General features: G+C 44.3%; 2 protein-coding genes and 2 non-coding genes across 4 annotated transcripts in view; 2 read left to right on the plus strand and 2 right to left on the minus strand.

Annotated features, from left to right (window-relative positions):
* LOC144697683 (uncharacterized) overlaps positions 1-678 on the plus strand; it is a 672,764-nt gene extending 672,086 nt beyond the window's left edge. Inside the window, exon 7 of the mRNA XM_078569698.1 lies at positions 561-678. Within this exon, the coding sequence (XP_078425824.1) occupies positions 561-678 (118 nt within the window). The remainder of the gene's footprint in view (positions 1-560) is intronic.
* Positions 679-3,812: 3,134 nt separating this feature from the next.
* On the minus strand, positions 3,813-8,525 carry LOC144698346 (uncharacterized). The gene is made up of 3 exons (XM_078570309.1): positions 7,942-8,525; positions 6,920-7,026; positions 3,813-4,581 (listed from the first exon to the last, which is right to left on the minus strand). The coding sequence occupies exon 3, from the start codon at positions 4,270-4,272 to the stop codon at positions 3,967-3,969; it is 306 nt and encodes a 101-aa protein (XP_078426435.1). The 5' UTR covers positions 4,273-4,581; positions 6,920-7,026; positions 7,942-8,525; the 3' UTR covers positions 3,813-3,966.
* Positions 8,526-15,464: 6,939 nt separating this feature from the next.
* Positions 15,465-15,538, plus strand: trnan-guu (transfer RNA asparagine (anticodon GUU)). Its single transcript has one exon. It is a non-coding gene; the product is annotated as a tRNA-Asn (tRNA).
* A 3,962-nt stretch (positions 15,539-19,500) lies between these two features.
* Positions 19,501-19,582, minus strand: trnal-uag (transfer RNA leucine (anticodon UAG)). Its single transcript has one exon. It is a non-coding gene; the product is annotated as a tRNA-Leu (tRNA).
* Positions 19,583-22,468: the final 2,886 nt, after the last annotated feature.

Genomic DNA, 22,468 nt, shown 5'->3' on the forward strand with positions numbered 1-22,468 from the left:
TATTACTCCAGGGAGCCTAATGATCAGAGGGACAGTATTTCAGAACTGATTCCTGTGATAGCAGCAATCGCATTGCTTTCTGTGAAAAAGACCGATGGAAATATTTAAAGTGGAAACCATAGGCGTGTTGGAGGATGATGTACACAAGGAATTTGTGAACTATCTGAGAATAATGGTGATGGGAAAGGAATGGATCTTGAAAGCAGTTCATGTTGCTCCAGGAGAAGTGGGGCCTGGTTGTGTAGATGTCAGGTTTTACACAGCACACAGTCAGCCTGTGGTTTCACCCTGGATGAAAAATCTCCGAATCGTACCATTCACATCACTGGATGGGATTCTCAGGAGCCTTGTTGTCTGCTTGGAGAGGGAGGTTTGTGTTATAGCTAATGAGAAGCAGCACAGACAACCACACACAGAGACCTACACACACACATTCTCCCTCTGTCTCACACACTCAGAAATCCTCTCCACACCCACACACATTTACACACACTTCCGCACTCAGGGATACACCCGCCCTCATACAAACAGACACGTGAGGACACATCCTGTCCTATCAGGTGGACAACACCAACCAAAGTGACTAATACTGGGGATAAAGTATTGGTGCCTATGGAGAACACTGATTTTGGCACATTCAAGTCAACATCACCCTCCATAGCCTGTGAGCGGTTTTGACCATCCAATCTCACCCCTTTCTCTGAACATTAAATCTCCAACGAACAACATCTGGGACAGAGGCTACAACACAATTAGAACAATGAGCTGTCTATTGCCAGACTTGGTGACAGTGGGAGGTAGTGTAAATTTCAGAACAACATCCTGGATAATTACAGCCTCTAATTTCCTCTTGGAATGACTGAAAATGTTAATTCCTCTCATGTTGATGGTCTGTTTGATGAGAGAATTCTGAGACAGGTCACATGGAGAAAGAATATAATGTTGTTTTGACTCTGTATCCAATATTCCCCTGAGTTTTTTCATTGCTGCCCCAATGTCCTGAGACATGTTCCTTTGTTCAAAAATAACTATTTTGTGTTAGCAATATTAAAAAAGACTCAATACACCATGTGTTTAACACAAATCTGATTGTTATCCAGAATATAAACCCCTATAACTGGGCTGGAGTTTATTACCATCAGCAGAAACAGACCCCAATGAACATGGTTCAGACCTGGATGTGATTCACAGCAAAATCCAATCACTTGTTAGTTGTGAACTTGCTGGTGTCTCAGCAGGTTAGCGGCTGAATGAATCCCTTCCCACACTCGGAGCAGCTGAACGGCCTCTCTCCAGTGTGAATTCATTGGTGTACAGTGAGTTGAGATGACCATCTGAACCCAGTCCCACAGTGAGAGCACCTGAATGGTCTCTCGTCAGTGTGAACACGTTGATGGGACATCAGTTCACTGGAATTTTAAAGCACTTCTCTGTCCACTTTAAAGTCCACTCGGCAGTGTGAATTTGTTGATGTGTCTGTAGGTGGGATGACTGAGTAAATCTCTTGCCACACTCGGAGCAGCTGAACAACTTCTCCCCAGTGTGAACCTGCTGGTGTCTCACAAGGTTGTTTGAATGGGTGAATCTTTTCCCACACTCGGAGCAGCTGAATGGCCTCCCCTCAGTGTGAGTTTGTTCGTGTCTCAGCAGGCTGGATAACTGAGTGAATCCCTTCCCACACTCCGTACAGGTGAATGGCCTCTCCCCAGTGTGAATGTGCTGGTGTATGGTAAGTTCTGATAAATATATGCTTTCTTTACCACCTGATCCACCTGTCCTGCTACCTTCAGGGACCTGTGGACATGGACTCCGAGGTCTCTCACTTCCTCTACCCCTCCCAATATTCTCCTGTTTATTGTGTATTCTCCAGCTTTGTTTGCCCTCTCCAAATGCATTAGCATGAATTTTCTTTCTCTTTTACAGCTGATTTAAAGTTGCAGATTTTGCTCCAAAGGTTAAATTGGGATTGATATTCAAAGTTAACTATTTAACTGCAGCAACAATTTCAGCTGGGAGTCAGTGAATTAAGAGGAAAGATCCCAGACAGCGGCTCTTCAATGTACACTGCAGGCCCGACAGCTCAATCAGCTCCACTCTCAGCTCAGGACAGCTCAACAACTCCACATCCTGTCCACAGGGGAGTTCTCCTGGTGCAGTGAGACCAACATTCGTGCTTTAACTAACACCATCAAAAAATCTAGATTAATCAGTTGGTCTGATTGCTGTTTGTGGAATCTTACTGTGCACAAACTGGCTGTCATGAAACAGAAACAACTTATATAAAACATCCCAAGGTGCTTCGGAGAAGTTCCATAAAGAAAAAACTGACAAGTCACAGAGGCTGATATTCAGGTAAGTGGACAAAGCCGTGATTAAAGAGGCAGATTTTAACCAAGATCTTTAATCAGGAGAGAGAGGTGGAGGGGTGGAGAAGTTGAGGGAGAGAACTTCAAAACTTCACACCAGGCACGGCCATCAATGGTGGAGTAATTAAAGTCAGGGATGCCAAAGAGGCCAGGAGGATGAGTGCTGAAATCTAGGAGGGTTGTAGGACTGGAGATTAGAAAGATAGAGAGGGATGAGGCCATGGAGGGATTTGAAACAAGTATGCAATTTTAAAATGGAGACATTGCTTGACCAGGAGCCAATGTGGGTCAATGAGCACAGGGGTGATGGGTGAACGGGATTTGAGGTGAGAACACACAGGCACAGAGTTTTGGATGATCTCATGATTCCGTGTGGGACGGGGTGAATGTGAGACCCCGGCCAGAAATGTATTGGAATCATCCAGTCTAAAGGTAACATGGACATGGATGAGGGTTTGAGCAGCAGATGAGCTGGGGGTGGGGTGGAGACAGGTGACATTATGGAGATTGAAATATCTGGTGTTAGTGATGGTGTGGATATGTGGTCAGAAACTCATCTTGGAGTCAAATATGACACCAAGATTGTGAACAGTGTGGTTCAGCCTCAGTCAGTTCCCAGGGAGAGGGATGGACTCGGTAGTTAGGGAACGGAATTTGTAGTGGTGACTGAAGACAATAGCTTTGGTCTTCCCAATTTTTAATTGGAGGAAATTTCTGCTCATCCAGTACTGGATGTGGGATAAGCAGTTTGATAATTTAGTAACAGTGGAGGGATGGTGGTGAGGTAGAGCTGGGTGTTGTCAATGTACATGTGAAAACTAACACGCTGATTTTGGATGATGTCACCGAGTGGCAGCATGTAGATGAGAAATAGGAGGGGCCAAGGATAGATCCTTGGAGGACACCAAGTACAAGGACTTTAGAGAGGAAAGGGAGGTTGAAGCTGGGGCAGTAGTTTGCGAAGACAATGGGGGATCAGAGATTGTTTTTTTTAGGATGGGTTATGACGATGCATTGAAAGGTGAAGAGGGACAGTCCCAGGAGAGAGAGAGAACCATTAACAATATCAGCTACATGGAGAAATTAGATGATCAGCAGTTTAGTGGGAATAGGATCGATGGGGCAGGAGCTGGGTCTCATGGACAAGATGAGCGCTGAGAGGGCATGAGGCGAGATGGGAGAGAAACTGGAGAAAGATGTGGGTTCAGGGCTCAGATAAGGGGGATCTTTACAGACAGTTTGTCCTGGTGGGCTAGTGGAAGGGAGGGAAGCAGCAGATGCAGCTGATCGGATTGTCTCAATCTTAGTGACAAAAAAGCTCCATGAGCTCCTCACACTTGTTGTTGGAGGTGAGGGTGGAGGAGGCAGGGGAGAGGGAGGGTCCTTCAACATGAACTAACTTGTGTTAGAGCCACTAAAAAGACTCAACTCACTGTATTTCATACAAAGCTGATTTATTTGACTTTATCACATTATATATTTTTTTAATATTAACACCTATAACTGGGCTGATGTTTACTAACATCAGCAGAAACAGACCCCAATGTACATGGTTCAGTCCTGGATGTGACTAACAGGAAAATCCACTCAATGTTCTGAGCTACTTGTAAACTTGCTGATGTCTCAGCAGGCGGGATGACCGAGTGAATCCCTTCCCACACTTGGAGCAGGTGAACGGTCTCTCCCCAGTGTGAGTTCGCTGGTGTACAGTGAGTTGAGATGATTCCCTGAACCCAGTCCCACAGTGAGAGCACCTGAACGGTCTCTTGTCAGTGTGAACATGTTGATGGGACATCAGGTTCCCGGAAATCTTGTAGCATTTCCCGCAGTCTGGGCATTTAAAAGGTCTCTCGTCAATGTGAACTCGCTGGTGTCTCAGCAGGTAGGATGATTGAATGAATCCCATCCCACACTCGGTGCAGGTGAACGGTCTCTCCCCTGTGTGAACTCGCTGGTGTCTCAGCAGGTTGGATGATCAAGTGAATCCCTTCCCACATACGAAGCAGATGAACGGTTTCTCCCCAGCGTGACTGCGTCGATGAGTTTCCTGCTCAGACGGGAATCTGAATCCCTTCCCACAATCCCCACATTTCCACGGTATCTCCCCACTGTGAACGGTGCTTTGTCCGTCCATGTTCAATAGGGCGACTCCGTCAGATCCTGATGTGATGTTTGGTTTCAGTTTCCCGACTGTAAATTCTCTCCTTCTAATACCCTGTGGAATTGATTTAAAACAGAAAAAAGGGAGTGAGAGAGAACCCACAAAAACACAAAGGCAGGTTGTGAAATTGAGCTGAATGAATCTGGGAATTTGTGGGGCCGGCACGAGGAAAAAGTGACCATGAAAACTGCTGGATTGTCATAAAAACCCAACTGGTTCAACTAATGTCCTTCAGGGGAGGGAACCTGCCACCCAGTCTGGGCCTACACAAGACTCTGGCCTCCATAAGAACATACGAAATAGGAACAAGAGAAGTCCTAACACCCCGTCGAGCTTGCTCCACCATTCAATACGATCGTGGCTGATCTTGGGCTTCAACTCCACTTTCCCACCCATTCCCCATATCCCTCGACTCCCTGAGAGACCAAAAATCTCTCCATCTCAGCCGGAAATATATTCAATGATGGAGCATAAACAACTCGCTGGGCTAGAGAATTCTATGTGACAAAGAGAGAAAGAGAGAGAAGGGGAGTGGGAGAGGCAGAGAGAGAAGGGGAGTGGGAGAGGCAGGGAGAGAAGGGGAGTGGGAGAGGCAGAGAGAGAAGGGGAGTGGGAGAGGTAGGGAGAGAAAGGGAGTGGGAGAGGCAGAGAAAGAAGGGCAGTGAGAGAGGCAGGGAGAGAAGGGGAGTGGGAGAGGCAGAGAGAGAAGGGGAGTGGGAGAGGCAGAAAGAGAAGGGGAATGGGAGAGGCAGAGAGAGAAGGGGAGTGGGAGAGGCAGAGAGAGAAGGGCAGTGGGAGAGGCAGGGAGCGAAGGGGAGTGGGAGAGACAGAGAGAGAAGGGGAGTGGGAGAGGCAGAGAGAGAAGGGGAGTGGGAGAGAAGGAGTGGGAGAGGCAGGGAGAGAAGGGGGAGTGGGACAGGCAGAAAGAGAAGGGGAGTAGGAGAGACAGAGAGAGAAGGGGAGTGGGAGAGGTAGGGGATGAGAAGAGGAGTGGGAGAGGTAGGGAGAGAAGGGGAGTGGGAGGGGCAGAAAGAGAAGGGGAGAGGGAGAGGCAGAAAGAGAAGGGGAGTGGGAGAGGCAGAGAGAGAAGGGGAGTGGGAGAGGTAGGGAGAGAAGGAGAGTGGGAGAGGCAGAGAGAGAAGGGGAGAGGGAGAGGCAGAGAGAGAAGAGGAGTGGGAGAGGCAGAGAGAGAAGGGGAGTGGGAGAAAAAGAGAGACAAGGGGAATATGAGAGGCAGAGAGAGAAGGGGAGTGGGAGAGGCAGAGAGAGAAGGGGAGTGGGAGAGGCAGAGAGAGAAGGGAAGTTGGAGAGGTAGGGGATGAGGAGAGGGTTGTTATAGATCTACAACTAAACCAGAACTTTGACAAAACTTCCCAAACCCTCAACCTCCACCACCTAGAAGGACCAGGGTAACAGGTGTATGTGAACACCATCACCTCCAAGTTCTTCTCCAAGTCACACACCATCCTGACTTGTCTGACATTCAGTACCGGATGTACAGAAATTTCCTCCATTTAAATATTGAGAAGACTGAAGCCATTGTCTTCAGTCCTGGCTACAAACTCCACTCCCTATCCACCGACTCCATCCCTCTCCTGACAACTGTCTGAGACTGAACCAGACTGTTCACAACCATGGTGAAATATTTCACCGCAAGATGAGCTTCCAACCACTTATCCACATCATCACCAAGACCGCCTATTTCCACCTCAGTAACATCGTCCGACTCCACCCCAGTCTCAGCTCATCTGCTGCTGAAACTCTCATCCATTCCTTTGTTACCTCTGGGCTTAACTATCCTAACGCCCTCCCGGCCGGCCTCCCACATTCAGCCTCCCTGTAACCTTCAGGTCATCCAAAACTCTTCTGCCCGTGTGCTTACTTGCACCAAGTCTTGTTCACCCATCACCCCTGAGCTCAATGACCTACAAAGGCTCCAGGATAAGAAGCAAAATTTGAAATTTCTCATCCGTTTTTTCAAATTCCTCCAGGGTCTCACCCTCCCTATCTCTGTAATCCAGCCTCACAACCCTCTGAGGTATCTCAGCTCCTCTAATTCCAGCCTCCTGAGAATTCCTGATTTTAATCGCTCCACCATTGGTGACCATTCTTTCATTTGCCTTGGCCACAAGCTCTGGAATTTCCTCCCTAAACTTCTCCACTTCTCTTTCTCCCCTTTAAGATGCTCCTTAAAACCGACCCATTTGAGCAAGCTTTTGGTCACCTGCCCTAATATCTCCTTATGTGGCTCAGTGTCAAACCTTGCTTTGCAACATTTCTGTGAAATGCCTTGGAATATTGTCTTACATTGAAAGTGCGATGTAAATACAATAATTTGTCATATATCACTGTTCCTTCATCATCACTGGGTGAATAATCTGTAACTCCTTACCTAACAGCATTGTGGGAGCACCTTCACCACACAGACTGCAGCGGTTCAAGAAGGTCAAACATCATCTTCCCCACAGGCGACTGGGGATTGGCAATATATGGTGGTTTCTGTGGAGAAAGAAACAGAGCTAATATTGCAGGCCATGCAGAATGAATTACAGAGAATAAAAATTACACAGAATTTGATGGTCAACATAAGCTCAGAAGTGGAAGAGAAATGGACTATAGTGCAGGAAAAACAATTCCTGACTATGAAAGATGGGAATGTAAAGCTGGGAAGCCATCAGCACATGGTCAGGGTTGGGGAGTGATGGAAATTTCATTTAGACACTGTCGGCAGAAGTAACAGTAAAATCCTAAATGGAGCTAAAATACACCCATTATTAGAGACAGAGGAAGTTAGACAATGGCAGAGAGGTGATCAGGGAGGGCAGAGGTGAAACAGAGGAATGGATGAACATGGATTTAGATCCACAGTAAAGAAGTCACACCAGCCCCTGAGGCATGAAACCTCTTACAGATGACAGAGCACAGCACTAAAGGTCTCGATTGCAGATGAATGGTCAAAAACATGCAGCTCTGAAATAAGTTCAGAGCTTGCAATGTTAAACTCTCCTGCTGGATCCTGCAGCTAGAAAAATATCAGAAGCACTGGAGTCAGAGAAAAATCTCCCAGTTGAGGAAATACCCGGGGAGTGGGGTGATGTCACCGTGTAATTGTCGATGTGTGATGATGTCACAGTGTAATTGTCGATGTGTGATGATGTCACAGCGTAACTCTCAACGTGTGATGATGTCACAGACACAGAGCATCTGGGTTTGTACAAACCAGTGATCACCACACATTATGAAGGATGTGAAGGTCCTAAAGTTTAGATGAGGTAGTTAAAGAAAAACTATTTCCATTAACTGATCGTAAAATGGTTATGGGAAACAGTTTAAAGAGTTTGAGAAGATCTACTAGAGGGATATAAAGAAGAAACTTTACACGTGAGCGGTAATGACCTGAAACTCAAAGCTTACACTCAGAGACCGATAATATCCAGGTCCTGATGAATTGAGTGATTCTTGCAGACTCTCGTGCGATGTTTGGTTTGAATTTCCCACCTGCAAAATCTCATCTTCTAGTATCCTGTAATTGGAGATTATAAAATCCATCATTGTCAGTGCAGGATAGAAATTGAGAAGAGACAAACGTTTCTGTTGGTTTGACTTTGCTGCGTGTAAATCCTCCCCTTCTAACCCCCTGTGAAAGGAGTTTCCAAAATCCATCCGTCAGTGCAGGATAGAATTCCACAATATTCTCTCCTCCTGATACCTGGACCAGGATGGCTGCGCATGCGCCCTGCTGCACATTGCCCCTATAAAGATGGCGGCCGTTACCCAGGGCCTAGCGAAGGGAAAAATCCAGACTTTTGCGGCCCGTTCTCTGCAAATACAAGACCGGTACCTTGTTCTTTGGGGGTCTGTGGCCTGCACTGTGTCTTTATGAAGCCTCCCTGCCCACTCCGCTGGCTCCATTCCTCCTCACACACTCACTAACTCTGTTACTTTGCTCCACTCGACATTCTTTCACCCGCTCTGAGCAGCTTCAGTCACAGACCAGCACTGCGCATGCTCGTGAAAGAGACAGTAGTGCGCATGCTCCAAGCACACACCGTAATGCGCATGTGCGGGGAGCTGCTGTAATGAGGATAGAGCATATTCTGTACCGCAGTGAATGCTGGGTGACCGCTCCGCCATTGAACACTAACATCGTAGAATGAAACTGAAGCCCAGTAATCAGAATACAATGGGTGCCATCGAGACAAGGTATAAAGTCTTCGAATCAAGTGATATAGCAATAAAATGCTCTGGACTCCACCATAATTCTCTCCTGGATGTTATGAACAGCTGAACAAATACCCTGCAGTTAGATCCACTCGATGCAGTCTCAGCAGATGGATTATTTTTCACCATACATGGAACATTTAAACCCTGCCAATAGGAATGCTCTGACGGTGGATTTAATCATTTGAATTTTAAAGTTGGCGTGTTTACTGCTTTGCAAACTGAATGCATCCCTTCGCACATGTGAAGTATCTGGATGGTCTCGTACTGGTGTGGCTGTGTTGATGAGTCAGTAATTGGGACAAAGGAGTGAACGCATTTGCATTTTCAGCTTGTGCACATGAGTTTACTTACACATTTTCAGCTCAAATATCGATCTCAAGCCTTATGGCTTCCACATTCTGGTCTGGTAGCGTCTCTGGAGAGAAACACATAGCTTTTATTTCAGGTCTGTAACCTTTCATCAGAACTGTACGACATCAGTGCACAGATCTGACAGATCAGGAATTAAAACCTAAAATGGGCTTTAGGACAATATCAGACAAGACACCAAAAGGCTCGAAGTGAGAATTTGTTGTATGACAGCTGGTTCCTGGTGATATGGATGTGTCTGCAGTGGGCGGGATCGGACTGTTTCCATGTTTCCATAATCAATGTCCCACCTGCTCTTTTCGAAGAGTGAAACTGATAGAGAACAATTATCATTCCGGTGTTGACAATCTGAAGCTTTAACTCACTGAGTCAGTTAAAGATATCTTGCAGGTTTCGATTGTGTGAGTCTCTATTGTATGATTGGTAGGAATTTGGAAGGTAGCCGAAAGGCTGGTGGTTTAAGACCATCAGGGACGAAGCCTTTGCTGTTTTCTCCCCATTATCATTCATTGTCACAGAGTTCCAGGATGGCATTTGGCACTTTGGCTGGAAGAAACTATTAGCCAAACATTTCCACCTCTACTTTTATACAATGGATTCCCAAACTGACAGTGTTTTTTTCATGAATATTCATTTCAAATATAATGAGAAAACAATTTAACCTACCATGTACCCACGTCAAACCCATTTGAAATCCATGAAATTATTAGATTTAAACAAACCCATCAATAATTCTCTCGTCCTCAGCTCGACAATGAGTGAGACAGGGAAAGCGGAAAAGCAGCAATATTCCTGCCCCGAACTCTCCTATCTCCCGCTGCTAGCAGAAGGCAGCAATTGCAGCTTCAATTAGCGGGCGACTTCCCATCCCTGAGGTGCAAGATGCTCCAACCCAGGCCAAAACTCCCAAATTACTGAGCATAGGCTCAGGAAAATGCAGGTAGATTATATCCCGGTCACTAAACCTCCGAGCAGCATTTACAGAATACCCGAGTGAGTGAGTCACAAATAATACTCATACCAATTTTGTAAATGTTTTCCCTAAAACTTCTTTCATTTTCTTGAAAAGCGAACCGTTGTGAATCTGAAAATGAGCACCATGGGATTTGTTTTCCATTGTTTATCCATCAGGTTTGCAATTCAATTTGTGTTGGATATTGAAGCGAATCCCATTTCAAAATGAGGGCACAAAGCAGGTCAATATTAAATCCAGGAACAAATCCGGAGGAAAATGGATCACAATGTTTGAAAGGAGGTGCAGCTGAGAAGCGGAAGCTGTGAATGATGTTATTGATGATTGAGTGGAAAGCATTGGACCCTTGGTCAATTATCATAGCTGTGTGGTTAAATGGATGGGTTCAAAATCCGTTGGGTTTTCCCCGGGTAGATTCAAGTCGTACCAACTGAGGGTCTCATTATTGCTGATTTCAACCAGGTGTCGACAGATCTATCGGCTCAATGGAAGGGAAAGCATCCAAAAATCCTCTTTAGCTCTGAAGAAGGGTCGTACGGGCTCTAAACTTTGAATCCGTTCCTCTCTCCAACAGATGCTGCCAGAGCGCTGAGTTTTTACAGCATTTTCTGTTTTTATTTCATATTTCCAGCATCCACAGCATTTTGCTTTTGTCCAAAAAATGTCATGATTTTTGGAATCTAAGGAAACGAAGGGCTATCGGGATCGGGTGGGAAATTGTTGTTGAGGCTGGGGAACGGCCATGATCTTATAAAGTGATGGAGGAGGCTTGTGGGGCCTTATGACGTTTTGCTGCTGCTTTGTTTCTGTTCTATTTCAGTATCAATACCAGCCAAGGCGATGGGGAGTAACAGCGTGAGTTTGATAGTGTGGCCGAGCAGTCTAAGGTGCTAGATCATACTTCTAGTTTCTGTGGAGGCGTCGGTTTGAAGCTTACAGTTACCAAAATTGCACTTTCAGAACCCCCATTGGTCGAAGAAATGCCAGCCTAAAGTTAAAGCAGGTGTGTGCGGTGTTTCACTTAAAGAGGAAGAGCGAGGAGAGACAATGCAAATATAAATTTCTGAGGAGAAAAGTAGGGTTGTAAAATTCGCTGAATTCCTCTTCCATTGGACACCATAGGCTGAATGTCCTCCTCCTCTGCTGTCGTCATCTATGATTTTATACCATAGGGCCTATCGTCATGGCCGAGTGGTTAAGGCCATTGAGTCCAAATCCAGTGGTCTTTCCAGCTCCTAATTACGCCTGGTTTTAGCTGTGTGTCTACAGAGTTAATTATTGGTTAAATCTAATAAAATCCATGCAAACACTCGGGCGTTTTCCTCTTTCTGTTCATTCACGAAACTTGCAGCTAGGACAGGAAAAAATGTTATTGTCATGCTTGCTTTCTGGGTGTTTGTCTCTCAGAAACAATCCCTTGCCCTCTGTCACTCTCAGTGTATATGTCTGTGTGTGTTCCTCTGTGTGTGTCAATGTGGTTCAATTCCCCGAGGGGGTGAACACATTTTTCCCATCACTAATTTTATTCACATTAGATGTGCAGCTTCATATTAAAATGTTACAGAGAAAAATATCAGGATGAAAGATGCAAGAGGAGTTTGCAATGTTTGGAAGGAGGTGCAGCTAAGAAGTGGAAGGTGTGAATGATGTTATTGATGATTGAGAGGAATGTATTGCAACCTTGGGGCTTGTGTAGTTCGATTACCTGCCACACTTTGAAATTCAAGACAAGCTGAGGCTGCAGGTGGAAAGCAACAGTTGTCTCCATGAATGTTGGGATATGGAGTTTTTTTTGTTTTTTACATCCCTGGCGAGCTCAGTTGGGAGAGCATGAGACTCTTAATCTTAGGGTTGTGGGTTCGAGCCCCACGTTGGCTGCTGTGACTTTTTAAAAAAATCTTGCTGCTTTGAAGAGAAAGCGCCAACCGAATCCCTGCAGCTGCTGTGAAACTTACAAGGCAGACATTAACCACTGAAACCAACCGATAGACATAACATTCAAATCACTTTCTTGTCGCATTTCTTCCACTTCTGTCCCTGCCTCTCCTCCAGCTCTCTCTGCCCGTCCAGCTCCCAGGTCAATTAGCTGCTTGATGCAGAAACAGTAAGTTCATGGGAATGTGAGACACAATACGATAGGTTTGCAGACCACAGGATAAAGAAACACCAGGATCTCATCTTCCTGATTCTCCCAGATACTGACTACAGGAATGTGCACATTGCTGATTATCCACAGTCACACTCTCCTCCCAGTCTTGTGCACGTTGTTCAGCTCTGAAATTGTTCATATTTTCGCGTTGGATTTCAATGGGAAGAAAACAGAGCTGTGATAAGGTTATTATATTCAGCAGATGTACTGCAAGAAGGTACATAACAGGTTGATGATAACAGTGCTCTTTGGACGCGGTGAGCTCCAGGGAAGGATTGGCACCATAAATGTGTCGCTCAATTAGTCTCGTGACAAATCTCGTGCTGGAAATGACAAGAAAACTCGCTGAATTTGCTCCGTGTTTTGGTTTCAAAAGAGCTGAATACAAGTTAAGAAAGTACATTTCGCTAGAGTGGGTTATAACATGTCAGAATGATTGTGAGAGAAGCAGTCGTGGTGTTGGAAAACATAAAATTATAGAAAGTTACAACATAGAAAGAGGTCATTCGGTCCTGTGTGCTGCTTTCAAAAAGCAATTCTGATTGATTGATCGATCAGGAGTAACATTTGTGTCAGTACAAACAGGAGGCAGCAAAATTTATCCTTCTCCCACCCATATTATGTCTCGCACCAACGCCCCTGTGGTCAGTGCTCTGCAACCAGCCCTTCTCTTCTCCTTCTTTCATTTCTTCACTCCGCATCTGTATTTGTTCACAATGTGACATTTTGAACTCTGGGGCAAAAATTCAACTCTCAATCCACTGACTCCAGTGAAGCTGTTAAATATTTTCAATCAATACTTTCGCAAGACTCGTTTTTTAACCTTTTCATAAAGACAATAAATCTTCATTCCCCAACCGAGAATCAAACCCCACCTGAGGCGCTAAATCCTAACCACCAGACCACCAGGAAAACTGTCAAGTCTTCTTTCGGTGTGGCTTATCTACGCTGCTTCGGCCTTTTAAAAAAAATTTCAGACTCTTTTACCACAGAACTGCATGTTTAGACACAACACAAGACAATGCTTCAGCCAACGAGAACAACATTCGCTGTGAGCTGGAACATGACATCGACAGTGAGGTGAAATCGCCCCACAAGCTGCTCATGTGTAACTTTCAATTTCCAAAACCCTCAAACCAGATCACTGTGTGTCCTATGAAAGCGGTGAATACTAGTCACTGGACATCAGGGAAACTACCAATAAGGCTTGAAATTTGACTTATCGAGGCTAATTTTGACATATTTTTCAATTCTGATCTCTTTCACCAGAGACAACTTTCTCCTGCCAAATGGGCTGTTCAGGTTGAACACAAGTGACTTCTTCACCAATGAGAAGAACCATTGCTGTTAGCTGGAACATGAAACCGATACTTTCCTCCTTTAGGACAGTTCTTAAAGCTATCCCATTGACCAAGCTTTTAGTCACCTGACCGAATATGTGACTCGGTGTCACACTTTGTTCTATAATGCTCCTGGGGAACGCCTTGTGACGTTTCATTAGGTTAAAGCTGCTATATAAATGTAAGTTGTTATTGTAGTCCAAGCATAGAGTGAGACAAAATCCTCTTGCATCTTTCATCCTGATATTTTTCTCTGCAACATTTGAATATGAAGTTGCACAACTAATGTGAACGAAGTTTGTGATGGTAAAAATGTGTTCAACCCCTCGGGGAACTGAACCACATTGGCACACACAAAGGAACACACACAGACATACACACCGAGAGTGACAGAGGCCCGAGGAGAAACAAACACCCAGAAAACAAGGATGTCACCAACATGTCTAATTATTGTTCTATTTCAGACGGAGATTATGGTGAATGCTTGCAGATAAACGGAAATGAAGAAACGAGGAAGGGAAGCATGAGAACCACGCGAGAGTGTTTGGAAGGTCTTCATCCCATTTAATCAATAATTAATTTTAATATGGTGGCATCTCAAGGAAGGAGCAGTGAGATCGGTAGGAATCAAGCCTAGATGGGGAGAGCGCAATGGATTTCAAGTCCATAACCTTAACCATTCAGCCACGATTAGAGACCTTACGTCAATTTTAATCTTGTTCATATAAAATCATAGAAAGGTTATAACAGGGAAAGAGGCCATTCGGCCCAATATATTACCAGGCACTCTGCAATTCCTACTATCTCTCCTGGTTCATCCTGCCAGGAGGGACATCTAAATATGTCAACAACCACAAGCCTGGGCTCAGATGAAGTGACTGAAAAAACATAACAGCTGAAATAGGGATTCGAACCCATGAAAACAACAAAACCCAAACCAATCTCGTTGGCACGTCGAGCTACACCACCACCATTAATGATACACTAACCGTTGCCTTGGATGGTGTTGGCTCTGAATTAGAACATAACAAATAGGAGCAGAAATAGACCATTTTTCCCCTCAAGCACCTCATAGTGTCAGAGAATCAGAGCCAAAGCTACACCACAGATGGAGGCCATTCGGCCCGACTCATAGGAACAAAGGATTCAGGGGCAGGAGTTGGCCATTCAGCCCTTTGAGCCTGCTTCAACATTCAATTAGGTAATGGCTGATCAGGCTGTGGTCTCAACTCCTCTTTCCTGTCTGTCCCCACCTCCGCACCATAACTCTTGACACACTTGTGTATCAAAAGTCTGTCTAATTCTGCCTTGAATAAATTCAATGACCCAGCCTCCACTGCTTTCTGGGGAAAATAATTCCACAGACTAACGACCTCTGAGAGAATATGAAAATCTCCTCATCTCCATCTGAAAAGGGAGACCTCTTACTCTTCTGGAAACTAACTCACCTGGTCCCACTCCCCCGCCTTTTCCCCGGAGACCTGCATTTTCTGTCCAATTCTCTTTTGAATCCGCGATTGAATCTGCCTCCCCCACACTCTCAGGTGGTGCGTTCCAGACCCTAACCACTCGCTGTGTAACAGAGAAACCCCTTTACAATTACCGGCTTTGGGACAATCAGAATACTCAGCAACAGACAAAACACCAAAAGGCTGGAAGGGAGACGGCACCGGTTGTAGGAGAGCTGGTTCCCGTTGACATGGATGTGTCTGCAGTGGGTGGGATCAGACTGTTTCCATGTATCCACAATGAATGTCTCACCCTTTATTTGGGAAGATTAAAACTGAGAGGATAATTATCATTCAGGTAGCAGAAATCTGAAGCTTTTACTCGCTGAGCCATTGGTTTAGGATATCTTACAGAGTGCAGGCGTTTTTCTTAAGTCTTTGTGGTGCAATTGGTCAGCGCGTTCGGCTGTTAACCGAAATGTTGGTGGTTCGAAACCACCCAGGGACGAAGCTGTACCCGTTTTCTCCCCATTAATGCTCTGGCTTGTTTTGGGGCCCTGAAACCACAAGAAAATCCCTCACCCCCACGTTTCAAACTCGGTTCCCACACCAAGCTTTGTTTATGGATATTCATTTCAGATATAACAAAGAATATGGACGATCATGTACCCCAATCTAAATCAATACAGATCAACGAGGCTATTGTATTTATACAAACCCATCAATTAGTCGCTCTTCCTCAGCTCCACGGTGAGTGAAACAGGAAAAGATAACAATATTCCAGACCCACACTCTCCAATCACCCGCTACCAGTGGAAACATCTTATTTTGCTGAATGTTATCTTCAGAAATGGTGAAGAGCGAATGTAATGTGGCTGCAAGATTCAGCATTCAGTTCACATTCAACAACAAACAGGAATTGGAGCGATACAACTTTTCCACACAGTTGGGTGATAATGTTTTTCCCTAGCATCGAATGGAGTAACTTGCACATGTGAAATAAGCAGGGTAACCCCAACGCTACAGGAACAGTTCCCTGCCTGGATCCCAATGGAGCAGTCTGGAATGTTAAGCGGTGACGTCATGCAGCAGCACTTTGGGTCTTTGTTTTGAAGAAATGGAATTCGGCTGTTCTCATTAGGAATGCTGGAGACAGACTGATCAACAATGTCATCATCAAATGGCACAGCGCAGCAAGAGGACCTTCCACCCATTCTATTTATATCAGTTTTGTTTTTTACAAAGATCTTGCCAATTAATCCCAATTTCCTTCTCTCTTTCCATGTATCAGAATGTTCCCCATTTCAACCATTGCCAAATTCCCTTTTGAGGAAGGAGTTTCTGCAGAATCCATGCAGTTTGCCTCAATGAATATTTCCCTTACCCAATGAAATTAAGAGTTGGACTACGGTTCTTTCTGAAGTTTTTGACATAAACATAAGTTATTTATGCAATTCATTTCACGGTGAACTTACAAAAGATGTTTATTCTGATCTGACATGTCTTCATTATTTTCTCAGTCATGATGACCATGAAACTATCATTGATTGCCGTACAAACCCATGTGATTGCCCAGTCCTTTAGGGAATTCAATCGGTCGTCCTTGCCTGGTCTGAGCTGCCTGTGACTCCAGACCAACAGTAATGTGATTGATTCTCAACTACCCTCTGAAATGATTTAACAAGTTACACAGCTGAAGGGCAATTCGGGATGGACAACAAATGCTAGCCAGCGATGCTCATGAAAGAATTCAGATCCGTGATGTAGAGCAATACAAAGTGACTTTGCAACATCTCTCCCATCCCCTCGTGTTCAATCAAAGTATCACTTGTTTCTGTCTTTACGATGACGCTAGTCTTTGGATCACACTGGTAGTCATCTTTCAGTCAGTAAGTGACTGTGAATTTGCATTTATAAACTCATTAATTTCTGTTGTTGACTAAAGGAACTGCTAGTTTTTGTGCCTAGTCAGTTTCATCCTTCCTGATTTTGAGAATGCTTTTTGAGGCTTGGTGAAGGGCAAATTTAATGTGGCGGCGAGTTACTATATTCAGTTAATATTCAACAACAAATGTGAATTACAGACATTTCTCTCGCACTTAGATGTATGCATATCGATAATGTTTCGACCCATTTCCAGACAGTGGACCTTTTGTGTGTACGAGATAACCACTATACTACAGAAACAATGTGCAGAACCACATGGACTGATTAGAATATCAAACCATGCAGTCTTACTGCACTTCCGGACCCTGTTTTGTGGAAGTACAATTCGGCTGAAAAACATAGCCATGCGGCAGAGAAATTGATCTGACATTAAAATCATAAAATGACACAGCACATCAGCAGGTTATTCAACACTTCACACATGGGTCAACTATCTTACTGCAATTCGTCTCATTTATTGTCTCTTTCTCATAACCGTGCCTTTTGGAGAAAATCATTCAAAGCCTGGGGAAGTGCCAATGTCACATGTCTGTGAGATAATATATTCAGCTATTATTTAGCAACAAACGGGAATTGTGCAACTTCTCACAATTTGATGATTCAGTTTTGATAATATTTCTGTCAGCTTTCAAACCAGCGATCTTGCGAATGTGAAGTGAATGTGATAATCACTATTTGTTTCTTTATTGATTTATGGGACGTGGGCATCGCTGGCTAGGCAGCTACACGACAGAAACAATTTGTGAGAAAAAGCCAAAGGATTTGTACAGAATTTAAAACTGTGTAGACATGCTGCACTGCAAGATCCTGTTTCACAGGAATAGAATTGAGGTGGGACATTTTTGGAAATTTGCAGAGAAATTGATCTAGTTGTAAATTGACACAGCTCATTAGGAGGCCATTCGACCCAACGGCTGTGTGCTTTCTTCAAAGAGCTATCCACTTAGCTCCAATATCATTCTCTTCCTTCATAACCCTGCAGTTTGTTTTTCCATTTCAAATATTTGTCAATTCCCTTTTGAAAACTCTGAATTAAGGAAAACAATATTGAAAGAGGTGCAGGATCTTCTGCAGTGTCCATGCTCAGTGTGTGAAAATTAACAAGTTTTCCTGACCCAATGACACGGAGAGTTGAACTGAGGATTCACATGTTGTCTTCGGAATAAAAAGAAATAATTATTTAGACAATTGATTTCCTCTTGAATATTTGAAAGAAGTTCATTCTGATCAAGCATCTCCTCATTTTTCTCAGTCGATATATACAATCCAACTCCCCTTGCTGTACAACCTGTTCCAGAAGCTGTCATAGAAAGGAAGTAAAGTTTTGCTACAGCTATATAAAGCCCTGGTTAGATCACACCTGGAGAACTGTTTATAGTTCTGGGAACCGCACCTTATAAAGGATCAATATTGGTCTTGGAAACAGGGCAGTCCTGATCCAGCAGAATGTCAGTTCTGGAATGTAAGTGGACATTCTCCCCTCCGCAAACTGAGGTCATCCAAAACTGCTGCCCGTGTCTACACTCACAGCAAGTCCCATTCCCCTCTCACCCCTCTGTTCGCTGACCAACATTGGCTCCCGGTCAAAAAATGTATCTACTTCAAAATTTCTTATCCTTGTTTTCAATTCCCTCCCTGTTCTCGCCCCTCCCTATCTCTATGATCTGATCTAACCCCACAAGCCTCTGAGATATCTGTGCCCCTTTAATTCTGGCCTCTTGTACATTCCCAATCAGAATGGCTCCACCATTGGTGACCGTGGTTTCATTTACTGAGGCCCCAAACTCTGGAATTCCCTCCCTAAACCTCTCCGCCTCTATCTCACTTTCCTCCTTTCAGACTCTTCTTAAAACCTACCTCTCCGACCAAGCTTTTGGTCATCTGGCCTAACATCTCCTTATGCGTGTCAGTGTCAGACTCTCTTTTATATTGACCCTGTGAACCATCTTTGGAGGTTTCATTAAAGGTGCTATCTAAATGTAACCTGTTGCAATGGGGCACACAGAGAAGGAGACAAAACTCCTCTTGTACCTTTCACCCTGCTATTTTTTGATCTGAATTTGCACAACTAATGTGAATAAAGTTTGTTGTGTTAAAAATGTGTCCAATCCCTTGGGGAACTGAACAACATTGACACTCACACAGACGAACGGAAGGAAGAAACTACGAGATTGTTTGCATGGTTTTGATCCCGTTTATCCATTAATTAATTCCATGGGCACCTTATCAAAATCAGGAATGATGAGAACTGGAGCCGGTAGGATTTGTACCTCTGTGAGGAGACCCCAAAGGATTCGAACCCTTATCCACTCAACCATGAACACAGGACTGACACTGACGTCACTGCTGTTTGTATAAAATCATCAACGGTTACTCACATACCGACTCTCTGGAACTCAACAACTAAAATTCAACATCCTGCCTTTACCCATATTTATATCGTCTCCTCGTTCTTCCTGTCAGAATACAGCACTGCGCACTCAATTTGAGGTGGTATCTATCCAAATGGGGCTGCTAAAGGTTTGGCAGCAGGGGGATTCGAACCCACGCCTCCATAGAGACTGGAGCCTAAATCCAGCACCTTAGACCGCTCGGCCACGCTACCACAGCGAGAGGCGCTATTAATCATCTCCTTCACAGGTATGGCCACTGAAATAGAACAAAAGCAACAGAGTAGGAATTGACCATTCGGAATCTGGAGCCAGCTCCGTCAGTTAATCAGATCATCCTGCACTTTGTAACAAACAGAAATCATCTCCATTCAAAAACACAATGAGCTGCAGTGAAGGGTTGGCACCTCCGCTTTGTAACATCCGGGCATGTAGTAGCTGAACACTCTCCACTCAAAGAGAAACAGAAATAAATGTCCTCTTGCATCTTTTAAAACAGCGCTTTTGTTTTCTCTGGACCATCTTAATATGAAGCCGCAGGACTAAGGTGAATAATGTTTGGATGGTAAAAATGAGGAACTGAACCACATTGACACACAAACAGAGGAACACACACAGACATAGACACCGAGAGTGACAGAGGGAAAGGGTTTGTCTCTAGGGAGAGGCAAACACCCAGAAAGCAAACATGATACCAACCTGGCTCCGTTTTTGTTCCATTCAGACTGCAAATTTCATGAATGTTTTCATGAATGAACAGAAATAGGAAGCATCCCGAGTTTCTGGATGGATTTGATTCAATTTTACCGATACTGAACTCTGGAGACATACTGTTAAAACCAGGAATAATGAGAAGTGGGAAACCCCAATGGATTTGGACTCCATCGCCTTAACCATTCGGCTATGGCGACCGGCCCTATGCACAAGTTAATATGGTCGGTATAAAATCATAGATGGTTACAGTAGAGGAGTACATTCAGCCCATCATGTCCATACCATTTCTCTGGAAGAGCCATTTAACCTGTTCCAAAAATTCGCCTGTTCCCCACTGCAATTTATATTGATGCTGTCTCTCCTCACCCTTCCTGTTAATATGAAGCACCGCACACAAGCCCATACATTCAATCTGAGCTGGCAATTGTTCGACCTGCTGTTCAAGCTGCTCATGTACAACTTTCAATTTCCAAAACCCACCAACCTCATCACTGCGGCTCCTGTGAAACTGACAAGGGAACACACGGCAGAAATTCATCACTGAAAGTAACTGACACACATCAAATTCTAAACACTTTCATGTTGCATCTCTTCCTGCTTCTGTCTCTGCCTCGCCTCCGGCTCCCAGGTCAATTAGTTGCTTGAGCCAGACACAGAAAGTTCATGAATTCAATATTTCCCTGCGAATCAGGGACAGGGAATGTAAGACACGAGGCTTTGAGAAGGGATGGGTTTCCAGGATCTCATTTTCCTGATTGTCCGAGATACTGATTACAGGAATGTGCACAGTATCAATTATCCACAGCCACATGCTCCTTCCAGTCTTGTGCACGTTGTTGAGCTTTGAAATTGTTCATATTTTCACACTGGATTTCACTATGAAGAGAGTGGAGCTTATGCTGTTTAGCAGATGCAATGCAAGAAGCAACACAACAGGTTCATTTTGAAGGGGCGAACGGTTGAGACTATTTAATTGCCGTTGAACGAGTCCGGTTTCAAATTCAGTGCGAGAAATGACAAGAAAACCCGCTGAATTTGCTCATTGTCTTGAATTCAAAGCGTCGGATAGAAGGGCAGGGGTTACAACTCGCTAGATTGAGTTATGAAATGGCAGTAAAACTTAGAGAGATACAACTGGGGTGTTGGGAAACACAAAATGACAGAAAGTTACAGCAAAGAAATAGGTCATTCGGCCCTGTGTGCTGATTTGACAGAGCAGTGTGATTGGTTGATCTAAATATTCAAGCGCAATCATCATTTAGGAACGATGAGCAAAAAGGAAAAGGAGGTGGGGTAGCGCTGTTAATAAGGGGCGAGATCGGTATATTAGTGGATGAGGATCTTAGATTGAAGCGTCAAGATGTAGAACCAGTTTGGGTGGAGCTAATAAATAGTAAGAGGCAACAAACATTGGTGGGAGTTGTTTATAGGCCACCAAACTGTTGTGTTAATGTTGGGCATGGAATAAATCAGGAAATTAGAATTGAAAGTAACATGTGTAATACAGGAATAATATTCTGCCTCGCACCACCAGCTCTAAAGTCAGTGCTTTGTAACCTATCACAGCCCATCTCTTTTATTTTCACTTCCTCAATCCGACTCTGGATTTATTCTCGACTTGTTGCACGTGTAACATTTCAGTTCTGATGTGAAACTTCAACTCTCATTCCCCTGATACTGACAGAGCTGTTCTGTGTTGTTTTCAGCCAGGAAGACAATAATGTTGGCTTTAGCAGTTCGCCCAAGTGCAACAAATCTCAATTCCTTGATAGGGAATCAAACCAGGGGAGCGGCAATGAAAGTGCTGAGCCCTAACCAGTCGGCCATCAGGGAAGCTGCTACCCGGGCTGGAAATGTGGCTCATGGAGGCTACTTTTGGAATTTTTTCATTCCCAATCTCTTCCACCAGTCAACTTTCTCCGGCTAAATGGTCTGTTCAGGTTGAACACAAGTGACTTCTTCACCAATGAGAAGAACCATTGCTGTTCGCTGGAATGTGAAATTGATAATTTCCTCCTTTAAGACAGTTCTTAAAGCCTCCCCCTTTGACCGAGGTTTTAGTCACCTGACCGAATATGTGGCTCAGTGTCACACTTTGTTATATAATGTCCATGGGGAACGCCTTGTGACGTTTCAACAGGTTAAAGGTGCTTTATAAATATAAGTTGTTGTTGTAGTCCACGCATAGAAAGAGACAATTTCCTGTTGCATCTTTCACCCTGATATTTCTCTCAGTAACATTTCAATATGAAGTTGCACAACTAAATTAAATAAAGTTTTTGCTGGTAAAGTGTGTTCATCCCCTCGGGAAAATGAAACACATTGACACAAACAGAGAAACACGGACATACATATAAACTGAGAGTGACAGAGGCCTCAGGAGAGAC

The sequence above is a fragment of the Cetorhinus maximus genome, chromosome 23 (assembly GCF_964194155.1).
Source record: "Cetorhinus maximus chromosome 23, sCetMax3.hap1.1, whole genome shotgun sequence".
NCBI classification, from domain to species: domain Eukaryota; kingdom Metazoa; phylum Chordata; class Chondrichthyes; order Lamniformes; family Cetorhinidae; genus Cetorhinus; species Cetorhinus maximus.